The following is a 15,245-nucleotide window of genomic DNA, read 5'->3' on the forward strand; positions in this document are numbered from 1 at the left end:
CTTATTGCTTTGAGTTTGTCATTTGCTCCCATCTAGTGTCTAAATAAGGAAATGACATTTTCCAGTAAATCTGTTTAAAATCAAACCAGTAGGCTAAATCCTGTAGTTTTCTTGAAAATGCACTTTTTTTTTTGTTTGTTTTTTTTAAACATTATTTTTCAGTGTTTTAAATAATATATTTCAAACTCAGGATGCCTATCATCAAGCCAAGCAGGGATATGTAGATTTGATTAGATAAAAATACAGATTAGAGTGCAAGACATAGCAGTCCGAAAGTCCCAAAATAAGAACGCTGTGTCAGTGTTTTGAAATCATATTTGCAATATCAGTAGCCTAACCTATGCATGTCATGCATCTCATTTTCGAAGATCTAAAAAGGGGAGAAAAACTCTACTATTCAATTCAGTTCAATTCAATTTTATTTGTGTAGCGCTTTTAACAATGGCCATTGTCTCAAAGCAGCTTTACAGAAGCATATAAATACAGGATACAGATTTTAAATATGTGACGTTATCCCTATTGAGCATGCCGGTGGCAACGATGGCAAGGAAAAACTCTCTAAGATGATATAAGGAAGAGGCCTTAAGAGGAACCAGATTCAAAAGGGAACTCCATCCTCATCTGGGTAACAACGGATAGTGAGAAAGTTAAGGGAAGTTCATTATAGTTTTTCTATGAAGTCTGTATTGTTGAACTGACTGTCTATCTATCTACTAGTCTGTCACTGACCGCATTCTTAACTCAATGCAGTTTGCTTATAGAGCAAGTCACTCAGCTGATGACGCAGTCAACCTGAATTTATATTATGTCGTCAGTTATCTGGATCACTAGGCTCCTATGCCAGAGTCAAGTTTGTGGACTTCAGCTCTGCCTTTAATACAGTTGTGTCAGAACAATGCTAGAGCAAACTGATACAACTGAGTGTGGACCCCTCCATCTGCCAGGGGATTGTTGACTTCCTAACAGACAAGAGACAGTTTATGTGGCTGGGACTTTACCAGTCAGAACCCCTATCCATCAGCACTGTCACTCCACAAGACTGTGTGCTCTCAGCTCTCCTGTACTCCTTGTACAACAATGAAAGCACATCCAGCAACCCTTTCATCAAACTGCCAAAAATTGCAGACGAAAGAACTATAATTTGCCTCATTAGCAACAATGATGAGTCTGCCTGTAAGAGACAAGTGGCCCCTCTGGTTTCATGGTGTACTGAGAACAACCTGGAACTCAGTACACAAAAAATGGTGGTTGAATTTAGCAAGAACCCACCTCCTCAGTACCCCACTGGAAATCAACAGCCCTTCAGTCAGTAAGGTGGAGTCATTCAAATTCCTTGAAAGTGACATATTAAAAGCCCTCAAATGATCAAGATATTGATCATTTACTTTCTTTATTTGAGATATTTCAAATTTCGAAAACATTCTGTTTATTATTGTCTTCAGATATACTCATATACGTGTAATTATATAGCAATAATAATAATAACAATAATAATAATAATACTTAGTGGTTAGCAAGTTCGCCTCACACCTCCAGGGTCGGGGGTTCGATTCCCACCGTGGCCCTGTGTGTGCATGTTATCCCCGTGCTGCGGGGGTTTCCTCCGGGTACTCCGGTTTCCTCCCCCAGTCCAAAGACATGCATGGTAGGCTGATTGGCATGTCCAAAGTGTCCATAGTGTATGAATGCGTGTGTGAATGTGTGTGTGATTGTGCCCTGCGATGGATTGGCACCCTGTCCAGGGTGTACCCTGCCTTGTGCCCAATGCTCCCTGGGATAGGCTCCAGGTTTCCCCGTGACCCGGAAAAGGATAAAGTGGTATAGAAGATGGATGGATGGATGGATGGATGTATAATAATAATAATAATAATAATAATAATTATTATTATTATTATTATTATTATTATTATTATTATTATTATTATTATTATTATAATGATAATAGTTTTTAGTTGTGACAGTTTTTAACCGTTAAGTGTCGCTGTGGCGTTTAAAGCGCGGTTGTATGCGCCGAAGAAGACGGAACACCGATTTGATTTCCCAGCATGCTTTGCACTTCCTCTTCCCTTCTGCGGCCTGAGAACGTAAGTGCTTTAGAAATGGCTGTCATCACAAAGTACAAGATTATCCACTCGATATCTTTATCATCTTAAAGTTTTAGGTTTGAATTTTACACTTGCGTGTTTATTTGGTCTGTCCTTGATAACATTTGTGATTATGAACCTGTATATTGAGTGATTTTTGTGAGAAAATGTCGCACTGGTCTCGGTGTATCGGTGCTGCCATATTGGCCACGGTTACAATTAGCAAAGGAGCAGTGGCACGCGATAAAGATTTATAGTTGGTAATGTCTGTTTGCTTGTTAATATTCGGTTAATGTTGATATTAATATTCGGTTAATGTTGGTTGAAAACCCGTCCACCATAATGAATTATACCACCTTCAAGAGCCTCATGCTAACTTACATGCACTCCTGTATAACTTGGCATTGAAATGATAAGTCTGTAGTTGTGGCCTGTTTTTAAAGCCATTGCGGTGGTAAATATTTATTTTGGCCCCAGTCTGCAATTTTTAAAAAAAAAAGTTTGGTGTGTCTTTCATCTAAATGACTTGTAGATGAGAATTGGCTGTCATGGATCATGGACGAAATTGTCTTTTAAAGAAGCAGTTAAATGAAAGAAGTGAACAGTGTCCTCAGTGATTGACCTGATCATCCAGTACTGACTGTAATGTTGGCTTTTTAAAAAAAAAAAGTTGATTGTATTATGTTTTTAATTCTGTAAATCAGCTGTCTCTTTAGCATCCTTTAAAGTGTTACAGGTTGCAATGATGACCATCTTAGGACACCTTTAGAAATAAGCATGAAAACAACCCGATCAATCTGAGCAACCTTGTGTTTTTGCGGTATAATCCCAACATTCATAATCAACTAAATAAACGATTCAAGGATTTCATTTCACTTCCTCCACAGACCTGCAGAAATGGTCCGCTACTCGCTCGACCCCGAGAACCCGACTAAGTGTGAGTGTGTAGTTTTTCTTTGTGTTTGTTTTTTTTCAGCTTAAAGTTACTGCATTTTAACATGGTTATTTATTTATTTATTTTTTTAACCTCCCAAACAGCATGCAAGGCTCGGGGCTCCAACCTTCGTGTCCACTTCAAGGTAAAACTTTACTGCAGTCGTGTTAAATTCTGTGGCCTTTACATCTACTAGGAACTACACAACTTATTGAGCCTACTGGCACAGTGCCTCGTTGGCTTTTGTTAAATTCGATCTTTGTGAAAATTGTCATTTTGTAGAAAGTCTCGTTTGATTAACAAATTTTGGAATCATGTACAGTGGTAGTGTGTTTTTAATGCATTACAAATATTTGTTTTGTATATTAAATTTTATCAGATGCAAGAAAGCACAGAAATGCATGCTTCATGCCCTGACATGTGTGAGCAAGATGCTTTGTGTAGAACGGTCTTTACACTATTGAAAATGTTGCATGAAATGCAGTATATGAACAAAGCATGTGGTGCTTTTTAAATTTGAGACTTTAAATTGGGGTCAAACACTGGCTGAGAACCCCTGTGTTAATGTGGTGTTTATAAATATGTAGAACATGTGTTATCATTTTTTCATTACCCTATATATTAAGGCCTGGTGTATTTTTGTTTCTATTTTCATTCCATCATTGTGTATGAGCCCACCAGCTGCTGTGATGACTTCTTAGGACACCTTTGGATTAATAATGAAAAGAATTTAACATTCTGAGCAGCTGTGTTTCCCTGTGGAATGTAGTTAGTTAGTTTTCCGTTTTGGTTTGATGTGGGTTTTTTTTTTCTTCTCTTCTCCTGTCTTCACCCCCATTAGAACACTCGTGAGACGGCTCAGGCCATCAAAGGCATGCACATTCGCAAAGCCACCAAGTACCTGAAGGACGTCGTGGTCAAGCACCAGTGTGTTCCCTTCCGCCGTTACAATGGGGGTGTTGGCCGCTGTGCACAGGTAAGCTTACGGTGTCTTTCTTTTTCCTCACCTGTAGAGTCATTGTAACCTGTGTACAGCACATAAACTTATTGTAACACATGAGATGTAAAACTGTCTGTTGTATATAAAAGAGCCAGAATTAGTATTAAGGACTCTCCTAGGGTAATTGTTCTGTACAGTGATGTCAGTATATGCATCTGTTCATATGTGGGCGGAGTTTGGGGAAATAAGCTGTGCTGCTGTCAGAAACACTCTTACAGTTGGGAAAGCTGATGCATTACTTATTTCCTCGTTTAGCTGTACTATTAGTGACCTGCTAACTTCTTGTTCTGATGTTCTTTCAAGTTAAGCATCATATGGTCACAAACACACTTAAAAAATTGCATAACATGCAACTTTTCATTTAGTTTCCACAGTAACCACTGTTTATTCTGATTCTCAGTTGAGTATGTAAGTTGGGGTTCCAGCACAGCTCCGGACTAGTATGCATTCAGAATATTTTTGGAAGTTTGGATATTATCAATGAAGGAGCTCAATGCTGTAGTCAGTATCTGACTAATGCCACTATTTTTGCCTTGGGTAGTATATATTTATTAGATAAATCTATGATGGGTAAATACAGTTGAGAACTGCCTGTTTAATAGGAGGCCCTTTGACTGACAGGGCAGACCTGACTATTTCCTGTAGCTTCTCAGCAAACACCAGGTTCTTGCTTACTTCTGTATACATGGAAGCAAGTTGAGCTAAACAAATCGCAGCCTTCAGGATCCTGAAGCTTGTGAACAGAACAGTACAGATGCTGTGTGTCTCTGTAAGCTAAAACGGCTTTGAACCAGTGTAATCACTGGATTTATTAATCCCCCCTAGTTATTGGAAAATTTAGGTAAGGTGTGTCAATGTGGTTATGCCACAAAACATCTGTTCCATTTCCAGAACGAAATGATTGGTGTATATTGTCCTTAAAGCTTACAAAAAATCGAAATTAATTTCCGAAGGTTGGGTTGTCTTTTTTTTTATTATTATTATTTTTTTTAAACGAATATTATTGTTCTCATGCTGAATGTAGTCGGGTTGCAATGATTACGATCTTAGGACACCTTTGGAATTCTCCATGAAAACAACTTTTATTAATCTGAGCAACCATGCACTGTCTTTTAGAAAGTGATTAGATCTATACTCCGGTTGCAGAGCTGTAAATGTTGTTTGCGCTCCTCTTAGGCCAAGCAACATAACTGGACTCAAGGACGATGGCCTAAGAAAAGCGCAGAGTTCCTCCTCCACATGCTGAAGAACGCAGAGAGCAATGCTGAACTGAAGGTACTTGATTACACGGAGCCATGACTTAAATATTTTCTTAAACAGCGGTGTAACAGTTTACAACTTTGAGGTTAACGTATATGTTCACTTCTATTTATTTTACATTGCTTGTAACTAAACATATCTCTACTGTTACGGTTCATGAATTTTACCAAGGAGTGATGTGTGCAGAGCTTGAAACGGTGATGATCACTGATTGGTCAAACCCAATGTTCGCAGAATCTTTGACTGCCTAAGGGTACTATCATTCCTATTACTCTGAACAAGTGAAATTTTTTTCTTTTGGTTTGCTTTCACACTGCATATAATTTGCTGAACCAAAAAGTCAAATGTCTTCTGGGGTGCCTGTACGGCTGTACGCATACAACGTATTCGTTTGTCAGAATGAGACAACGATGTGAAAGGATGAGAAAACCGTACACACCAGGGTTCTTTTCAAATCGATTATACACTGTACGTATAAGTGTTCTAAGATTCTCTTCTAATCTGTTATTTGGGATTTAATTTTTTTCAGATTGATTATTTATTCAGTAATGTTTTCTCATAACTGATATTTTGCTCACTTGTGAACTGCACAAAATCCTTTGTTAGAATGAATCCCACTGACTATGTACTTCATCGTAGGCACTCTTCACTTCATTTGGATCATGATTTAAACCAAACTCGCTGTGTCTCATGCTAAATGGTTCACAATCAAAGGGTGACAGTGTGCACACAGTTTCACAGAGGATTTCTGTTTTCCTAAGAAACTGTCATTTTCTGAAGTATTTTGTATCAGTAAGTTGACTCGTGGCTCTCCTCACCCAGGGTTTGGATGTGGACTCTCTGGTGATTGAGCATATCCAGGTGAACAAGGCCCCTAAGATGCGCAGGCGTACCTACCGTGCCCACGGACGCATCAACCCCTACATGAGCTCCCCCTGCCACATTGAGATGATCCTCACTGAGAAGGAACAGATTGTTCCCAAACCAGAGGAGGAAGTCTCTCAGAAGAAAAAGGTACACGTGTATGCTTTTCTCTCCCCTTTCCTCTTTCAGGCTGCAATGATGACATCTTAGGACACCTTTGGATTAACGATGAAAACAATCTTTACCTGAGCAGCCTGCTACTCCAGCTGTATACTCCTGTTACTTTGTCATTAGCATAAGTATAAAAACCAGCATAAAGGTGCTGGTTCTACTCCTGCTGCTCACTTCTTGGTAACAATGAGTTGATTCTGTTTTAACTTTGCTTGCAGGTTTCCCAGAAGAAGCTGAAGAAGCAGAAACTCATGGCTCGGGAGTAAATGTAAATAAATTCCAACATTTGAACTACAATGGTCTGATGTGTTTTATTGCTGAATTTTGATCATCTATTTTTAAATAATTGAGGGTCTTGTACACAGCGACGTGTTTTGCAAGACAGAATTGAGTTTATGCAGGCTTTCATACTCTTTTGACATGGACATCTGGTATAAATGCGCCTCTTGTAATTAGGCTAAACCATGCAAATAAAACCCTTGTAAAAATGCAGATCCTTGCTTTATGAGCTATCTGAGAAATCAGGTTATGAAGAGGACCTTATTTTACGCTCAAATCAACATTTTAAGCATGTGGTGTAGCTACAGGTGCACTAAAGTGTTGAGGATAATTTGATGTGTAATCACCATGTACTACGTTAGTTATTACAGCCAGGCGACATGGCATTAATTAATAGATGACGGACTTTGACACCGCTATCTATAATCTTGGACAAACATACAGTGACGAAATAATTGTAGCTCCATCTTGACGCTGAATCACTTTTTCCTTCTCAGCATGCAGTCTGGCGTCATTCTGGTTAATCGGACTCTGGTGAAGGCAGGGTTGTACATTAGAGGTTCAGATGTGCTTCAGATCAATTTTAATATATACTACTTGTTTTATGAAACCACAGAAGGTGTTACTGAGTTAAATATGTGTTGTGGTGCCTGATGTGGGAGGCTATAGGTTAGTTTTCTTTCTTTTCCGTTCTTTGCAGTGTAGCTCCAGTCAGTTTAAATTCAAACATGGCTGCTATGGCTTGTGTTAAGAGGAGATGGGGAAATTTCATTTTTGGACATCTTTATATTTGGGAAATGTATTGGATGATGGTTTGTTTCATGTGCAGTGAAACCATTTAACATTGATTAAAGGAATCTTCTGTGTTTGTAACTTATAAAGCTGTAACTTTTTCTCACGCAAGAAATTCAAGACAGTTTACGCTTTGTTTTCTCTGCAGCGTGACAAGTTACATTTTGTCTTGAGAGGGGAAGAAATACAGGTTTGTTAGGGAACAACTCTATGTAGCTACTGTCACAAACTTGATTTTCAGATATTCCACAACATTTATTTAATGTAACTATAATACAGAAACAAGCTGGTTAATAAATTTAAAATAGCAATTGTCAGTAAATTGCTGGGATGGAAGATGAATAAAACAATTTGGGATGTGCTGCTCTAGGGGTATAAAGTGCTGGGCTCTGACACAAGGCCCTGTAACTTTATTATAACAGCACCCCCAGAAGTTTTTTTTAAAAATTATTATTACTTGCATGTACCACTGATGGGCAAATGTGTATCTTATTTACACAGAGGATAAGTTATAATTGCCTTTCAAGCATTTGTTGTGCAGCTTGATTACTGGAGTAAAGCACCAGATTATATAATCAAGGTCTTGGACCTATTATTTTCATCGTTTTGTATAATCGCATACAAATGGTCTTTCCACCAGGGGGCAGTGTAGTGCTGAATATTAGAATTTATTCTATTAGTAATGCTGCACGTGTGTGTTTAATATTACAGTATGTAGTGTCTATTTAGTGTGGGTCAGTGTTAATATGTGAAAACTACTGTACCCCCCATTAGCCTATTCTCCATGCTTGTTTCTCCATTTCCGTTCTAAATAACTATGAATCTAATTTTAATTTTACGCTTGATTGTAAAATGATTTTGCTACATTTTCTCTTTATGTATAGGAGATATATATATATATATATGTATATATATGTGTATATATATATATATATATATATATATATATATATATATGTGTGTATATATATATATATGTGTGTGTATATATATGTATGTATGTATGTATGTCAGAAATGAGTAATGTGAGAGATGCAAAGGCAAAAAAAAAAAAACAGTTGGAACACCACTTGATTTATTTAATTATTTACATGTATGTGAGTTACTGTGTGACTAAGATCGTTAAGAGTTTGCACAATAGACTGTATGTTAAACGTGTTAAGGGGTGTATTATGGAACTTGCTTCATACGCAATTTCACTAATCGTAATGTAAACGATTTAACACGTCATAAACTACATGCTTTAGAATGAACGATTTCTGGTGCGGTTCAGTTAAGCTGATTCACCCCTAGGCGTCGTTAAAGTTTTAGGAGTCTAACTGGTCTAACCCATATAAGGACTGAATCCCAATTATTCACCTATTCCCAATATTAAGGCACTACATGGCCTATAAATTCGATAGCTTCTCCATCATATGTGCAGCACATATCTATATGTCTAATAATGGCGGCTGATCAGGTAATGTATGGTTATATTGATATGCCGTGACGACATCTATGCTACGTCGGCTTTAGTAATTAATTTTCTCACGTGTGTGTGTGTATAGCCTATATAATATATATTTATCTTAAAGCCATTTAGGGTGGTTTCAGATACTATAGGATAGCATGTATCCTAATTAAGACGTTTTAAATATCATTGTTTATTGCTATTTCAGTTAGTATATTTTTTCCAAATGAACCAGCCTAAACAGCATTGTATGTATGTTTGATATTTTAATAAGAAATAGAGATACGTTGTGTTTTGGTAATTAGGAGCCTTTATGAAATACCTGTCCTGCCACAATACCCGAATCTACTCTGTCCATGGTGCTGTAGATTAATATTCGTTTTCTATCGAATGAAAGATGGTAACCTGTCTATGGACTCATATCTTTATTATTTATGGCACCGTTAGGCTATCGATCAAATATTTGTTCGGGCTACAAATTCGTTACACATCCTAAAATTATGTAGATCATTCCGAAACATAAACCGCAGGACCCAGACAAGTAAACAGCCCAAAAGGATGAATCAGAATAGGCTTTATTAAAACATTATTGATTATTTTTTACTGAGACATTGTCAGATCAGCTATAACTACTGAAAATTATTAATATAATATAAACATTGCATATTAATATAGAGCGTTTAGCTTTTATATTGGTATCCAATTATGCATGGATTTTTGGATTTATTCATATAATAATAATATCATTTGTAAATGTTAATTGATTTATTTAACATTGGTATGCTCCAAAGAACAACTGGTGCTTCCGGACTATCATTCCTCACTCCTCTTAGCCTGTAACTTTCCCACTTTATACAATATAAGGTCCATGGCCTACAAGACGGAGGTGTCACATGGAAGTTGTCACTTTATTCTTTCGATATAAATATTTGTCCCCCTGCACATTTCTCTATAACCAATCAAGCCTTCCGATAAACCATATATCCATCACTACAAGTCTGGATTGAATATTAACCTTGTGGGAGAATTTGAGCTTAAATAAGTATGGGTAAATCATGTCTCAGTCGAAGAGGCTGATTCTCAGGATTATAAATCTTAATTGTGTAAAACGTTTATTTTTACTTTTTTACTGTCGAAAATATTGGTAATTCTTGAGCACTGATTTTGATCTAAAATGATTGATTGAGCATAACGGTCGTGTGTTGTTTAAAATAATAATAATAATAAAAACACCGGCAATTAGGCTACTAAATAAATAGTCCTTTGTTTCAAGTGAGGGGGGAAAAACCTGAATAAGCTAATTCGAAATTAAAACACGAAGATGTAGTCTATAATTCTACCTGTACAGCCTGCTTGGGTCATGTCCTATTATTTAGAAAAATAGATCTCAAATGAACTTGGCTGATTTTGTTCATTTAAAAAAAAAAAAAAGTTTATACGTATTTAATAACGGGTGGCAGCTCTTTTAATGTGCAAATTTAAAGCGGTGACAGCGAGCGCCAATGAAAACAGACTCCTAAATTCAGTCCGGCACTTTTTCCGTCTGTGACAGTCATTACGTCACTGTCGGATTTAGCCAATCACAGCGGGGTACGAGCCCTTCTACTTTCCAAGTGACACGCTCAAAGTTTGGACTTTTTCAGCAAAAGGACAGCAGGTCGATGAAAATGTTTTATTATCTTCCAGGTCTTCATATGTGAACTACCAAGAAAGACTGCCATTTTATTTATAGAAGATTTCAAAACAACACTGAATAGCAGCCTATAGCTGTCGCGGCTCTGTCGCTCTCTCGCTCGCTCTCTCTCTCTCGCTCTCTCTCTCTCTCTGTCTCTCTCTCTCTTTCTGTCTTCCTCTTTATTCAAAGAGAATGCCAAAGCTTGAACATTTGCAATGTTTTTGAACTCAGCGACTGGATTTCGCCTGGGAGGAGATGGCTATAACGCGGCAGTTTGATTAATTCGGAATTTTAAACGCGAAAAAAAATAATAATTCAGCACTAAGCCTTTTTTTTTTTTTTTTTTTTGTTAATGCAATGCTTTTTATGCGCGGTTTTACAATTTCGTGCGCTTTGTTGCAGAATAACCTGCTCTTTTTGACCTGTGGGCGCTTTTACACACAGTAAATAACCTCAATTATTCTTTCTTTTGAACAAATCACAGTTTTTACAACTCTCCGCGTAATTGCACATTTTGAGACGTTTTGAGCTGTGGTTGCTCGGTTATGTTAGCTGTGGGGCAAATGGACGGACCTCGTCAGGGAGCCTTCCTCCTCAACACCTCGCCTTTATCCGCTCTGCACAGCATGACCGAAATGAAGACGCCTCTGTACCCGGCTTACCCGTTACCGTCTACCGGCCCGGCGTCGTCTACCTCCCCGACCTCGACCTCTCCCAACCCGGGCGGGGTCCCGGTGTCTTCCCCGGGGATCAAAACGTCAACGGCTGGACTCTCAACTCTCGCATCCCAGCAGTGCTTGGCCTCGGCCACCCCACATGGGATAAACGACATCCTCAGTCGGCCGTCGGTGGTCGCCTCTGGAGCAACTTCCGCTCCAGCCGGTCTGCTGTCTGGTCTGCCCCGCTTCAGCAGCCTGAGTCCACCTCCTCCTCCAGGGCTTTATTTCAGCCCGAGCGCAGCTGCCGTAGCCGTGGCCCGCTACCCCAAACCGCTGGCCGAGCTGCCCGGCAGGACCCCTATATTCTGGCCGGGAGTGGTGCAAAGCCCGCACTGGAGAGATGCCAGATTTGCGTGTTCGCCTCGTAAGTGTATACTCTCTCTCTCTCTCTCTCTCTCTCTCTCTCTCTCTCTCTCTCTCTCTTTATTTTTAAATTTGTACTTGTATAATTTATAGTTGTAGCCTATAATTTATTGAAGCCTTACAAATATTTGCATATTGCACATGCACAAATTTCGTGTTAAATTAACACAAAAAACTGGACACTGTATTTAAATGAGCACTGGGGATTTGCTATGTATATACATGTTTAATTCACGGGTCTCTCAGCCTAGACACCACTGAGCCCATTGTTTATTTAGTTCATATGTGATAATTTTTTATAGTGTCTTGTCGGGGTGAAATACTTTATGCACGTGGCCATTTTAATGCTACGAAGCAAAGAGTCCAATGTTAAATTCACATCAAGTCCTGCAGTGTTGAACTCTCTCTTACAGTTCATTTAAATCCTATTGGCTTTAAATACTGTATGCACCAGTGTTAAACTGAATCCTGTTAAGAGTTCATTTCATACTAAAAGGGTTCATTTATGAACGTTCTTTTTATGTTTTTGCGATGAAAACGTGGCCGTAATTAAATTGCAGTTCCATTTCTTCTCGTTAGATCAGAACTCAGTGCTGTTGGATAAGGACGGGAAGAGGAAACACACAAGACCTACGTTTTCCGGTCAGCAAATTTTCGCTCTGGAAAAGACTTTTGAACAGACCAAGTATTTAGCAGGACCGGAGAGAGCGCGTCTGGCCTACTCCCTGGGCATGACAGAGAGCCAAGTGAAGGTAAGACATACAAACTCCCACAGCAAGATTGTCTGAAACTAATGGCACACTGTTTAAAAACACCGGAAGGACAATATCGGGCATTTTATATCGTTGGGTTGAAAAGTGGTATTTTTGGTTAATATACACAGCTAGATCACTAGTGATGAATTAACACCTTACAAAGATGAATCAACTCTTATTTTCATGAACACAATAAGTGCTAATTCAACACTGGGGATTCTGCCTAACATAGGTATAGGTCTAAAATAATAATAATAATAATAATAATAATAATAATAATAATAATAATAATAATATAAGCCCCATTGTTTTTGACTAATTTATCTGGTTATGTGTGTGATAATATTTTTATATTTGCTATTTTTTTGCGTAAAATAATTTGAAACGAATACTGAAGTAAAAATGAAAATTGAAGGGAATTTTCAAATATTATTTATTATTATTTCAAATATTTATTCTTTTCATTTCTTTTTATTTATTTATTTATTTATTTATTTATTTATTTATTTATTTATTATTATTATTATTATTATTATTATTATTATTATTATTATTTACATTTTTCATTGATATCAGATTAATCCAGCAGGCAGAATCTGCATACATATTTATAAGTTTAAATAAATAAGCCTCATACACAATTACTGGTGTTTAACGAACGAAATTAATTTAATTTCAAATAAACAACTATAGTGTTATAAGCAATTACAGTAACTATATATCTAGTAATAACAAGTAATCGACAATATTAAACTCGTATGCATTATTTCATGTTGTATAGGCTTCATCTATTATACAGCACCGATACAGGCATATCTGTTTGGTTCGCAAAATTAAAAAAAAATATATATATATATATATATTTGTATAATTTATTTAAGGTGTGGTTTCAAAACCGGAGAACGAAGTGGCGGAAGCGGCACGCGGCTGAGATGGCTTCGGCCAAGAAGAAACAAGACTCGGAGACAGAGCGGCTGAAAGGCGCGTCGGAAAACGAAGACGACGACGACGATTACAACAAGCCTTTAGATCCAAACTCGGACGACGAGAAAATCACGCAGCTGCTGAAGAAACACAAACCGAACCCCGGGCTCATAATGCACGGAGGGGACACCGACAGCTCGTAAATCTCCCCGCAGGAGGAGCTGTGTTGACTCTCCAGTGCAGAATCAGAAAAATGACTGCGTGTTTTCATTCAGTTGTGAAATGTCTGTGAGTGGATGCAAAAAAATCTCATGCACTGCCCGAGGAACTGAGCGCATCACACACTGCAAGCGGACCTTTATGTAAAACAGCAGCGTGAGTTGTATTGAATAGAAATTATATTACTGTGAATATTTATGTGTAAAATATCTTTTTGTATAGTAAACGCAATAGGCTCTTTTTTCTAATCTCGATTATGTTCTGTTTGCATCCTCACACCGGAATAAGCGCATCTCATTTTCATTTTAACACTTGTTTTTCTTTCTTTTTCTTTCTTTCGTTCTTCCCAAATAGCATTTCTATTTAAAAACCAATGTAGGCTTATTTCTGCCGTCAGGGCCAAGAACACCTGACGTTCAGTTTTGCAATTTAAGTTTGCTTAAGTTTTAAGTGTAAATAATCAACACGGTTTAACAGTGAAACTATATTTGTAAAATATCCCCTAGTGTTCGTCTCACAATAATAGGATGTTCCCTTTTCCCTTTTCACACTTAATTTATAAAATTTTACGTTTGTAACGGTGTTGGATGCGGGAAATGCGCTTTGCATATACATGTGATATTGCACTTTTATTTAATAAAAAAAAAAAGTGAATATTATTATTATGAACCTTGATTTATTTGATAACATGCCCAATTATTATTTGTTTTTTTTTTTTTGTTTGCTTGTTTTTTTACATTTACATATAAGTTTCTGGAAATGCTTTAAACTTGTGAATATATAAGCCAAAGTCACGACACCTGATCGTATAGCCTATTCAAAACCATACATTTATGAGCCCTGTATTTAACATTTTTTATAAGCAAATAGCTGTTTATATTATTCACTATTATTATCATCAAAAATACGGCCGCTATAGGAATCATTGTGCAAAGTCTTTGAGTGAATTGAACTATTGTAACTCTCAGAAACATCAGGAAAAGATCCAGACATTTATCTGAAATCTTAGTTTTGAAAAACAAAACAAATAAACAAATAAACAAATAAACAACAACAACAACAACAACAACAACAACAAAAAGCTCCCTAGGGGACGTGTAGAAGTTAGAATGTGTAATTTTTTTTTGTAATTAGGCCACACAGGGATCTGTGCTGAAACAACATGCAGGGCTGCATTAGACTATAACAGGTAACAGAATGAGAGTTGTGAGATGTTTGAAAGTTTATGCCGGAATAAGCGGCGTGTCTCATCAGTCCCTCATGAGTACATATGCGTATTCTTCGAAAATTGGAAACCAGTCAACCGTTTTGTTCTCGGCTACAGAATAACATTTAATTTATGATATTCGACTGAAAGAGATGCAGAACGTTTGGTTAAACGGAACCAATGTTAGTTACAATTATCAAGAAGAAAGTTCAGTTGTTTTAGCCTGAGAGAGTTCCACTCTGTCACATGATCTCATGTTTAAAGTGCTGAACTATTTCTTTGCACTATTTTTCATCATTATTTTTTTTAATAGCCGTCAAAAACTCACGGAGCTACTTTATAGTCAGTGTAAGTGATGGGTTTGATTTGAAATAAGGTCACTGATTTCAATAAATATCAGTTTTCTTAACTAATAACCTGGACGCCAAGATACCAGCGTGTCTTATTTTAGTTTAGTATAGGTTTCCGACTTTCCGCTGAGGAAACACATAGGCCTACGTCAAATCCTAAATTTTTAACCTAAATATTTATGGGATTGAATGTGAGGTT

The 15,245-nt window shown here is 37.3% G+C and overlaps 2 protein-coding genes and 4 non-coding genes across 12 annotated transcripts in view; all 6 read left to right on the forward strand.

The window, feature by feature from the left end:
- rpl17 (ribosomal protein L17) overlaps nucleotides 1–6,610 on the forward strand; it is a 214,496-nt gene extending 207,886 nt beyond the window's left edge. For 3 of the 7 annotated variants that reach the window (XM_053687612.1, XM_053687611.1, XM_053687614.1), the window contains exons 2-7: nucleotides 2,972–3,021; nucleotides 3,123–3,163; nucleotides 3,860–3,994; nucleotides 5,195–5,293; nucleotides 6,101–6,292; nucleotides 6,532–6,610. In XM_053687612.1, the coding sequence (XP_053543587.1) occupies nucleotides 2,982–3,021; nucleotides 3,123–3,163; nucleotides 3,860–3,994; nucleotides 5,195–5,293; nucleotides 6,101–6,292; nucleotides 6,532–6,579 (555 nt within the window). In that variant the 5' untranslated portion in view covers nucleotides 2,972–2,981 and the 3' untranslated portion in view covers nucleotides 6,580–6,610. 7 annotated transcript variants of the gene reach the window in all.
- Nucleotides 2,822–2,890, forward strand: LOC124629187 (small nucleolar RNA SNORD58). Its single transcript, XR_006984097.1, has one exon. It is a non-coding gene; the product is annotated as a small nucleolar RNA SNORD58 (small nucleolar RNA).
- Nucleotides 3,700–3,765, forward strand: LOC124629185 (small nucleolar RNA SNORD58). The gene has a single exon (XR_006984095.1). It is a non-coding gene; the product is annotated as a small nucleolar RNA SNORD58 (small nucleolar RNA).
- On the forward strand, nucleotides 5,048–5,117 carry LOC124629188 (small nucleolar RNA SNORD58). The gene has a single exon (XR_006984098.1). It is a non-coding gene; the product is annotated as a small nucleolar RNA SNORD58 (small nucleolar RNA).
- On the forward strand, nucleotides 6,333–6,396 carry LOC124629186 (small nucleolar RNA SNORD58). The gene has a single exon (XR_006984096.1). It is a non-coding gene; the product is annotated as a small nucleolar RNA SNORD58 (small nucleolar RNA).
- A 1,819-nt stretch (nucleotides 6,611–8,429) lies between the features above and the next one.
- Nucleotides 8,430–14,141, forward strand: nkx6.1 (NK6 homeobox 1). Its single transcript, XM_017493239.3, has 3 exons — nucleotides 8,430–11,592; nucleotides 12,171–12,343; nucleotides 13,228–14,141. Exons 1-3 carry the CDS (start codon nucleotides 11,055–11,057, stop codon nucleotides 13,471–13,473), a joined length of 957 nt encoding a protein of 318 aa, XP_017348728.1. The 5' UTR covers nucleotides 8,430–11,054; the 3' UTR covers nucleotides 13,474–14,141.
- Nucleotides 14,142–15,245: the final 1,104 nt, after the last annotated feature.

This window comes from Ictalurus punctatus, chromosome 18 (assembly GCF_001660625.3).
Source record: "Ictalurus punctatus breed USDA103 chromosome 18, Coco_2.0, whole genome shotgun sequence".
NCBI lineage: Eukaryota > Metazoa > Chordata > Actinopteri > Siluriformes > Ictaluridae > Ictalurus > Ictalurus punctatus.

Excerpts from the sequence above, each read along its gene's own strand:
- nkx6.1 (XM_017493239.3), top strand. The coding sequence starts at position 11,055 with ATGTTAGCTGTGGGGCAAATGGACGGACCTCGTCAGGGAGCCTTCCTC. Across the intron at positions 11,593-12,170 it reads CAGATTTGCGTGTTCGCCTC|ATCAGAACTCAGTGCTGTTG; the intron begins GTAAGTGTATAC and ends TCTTCTCGTTAG. Across the intron at positions 12,344-13,227 it reads TGACAGAGAGCCAAGTGAAG|GTGTGGTTTCAAAACCGGAG; the intron begins GTAAGACATACA and ends AATTTATTTAAG.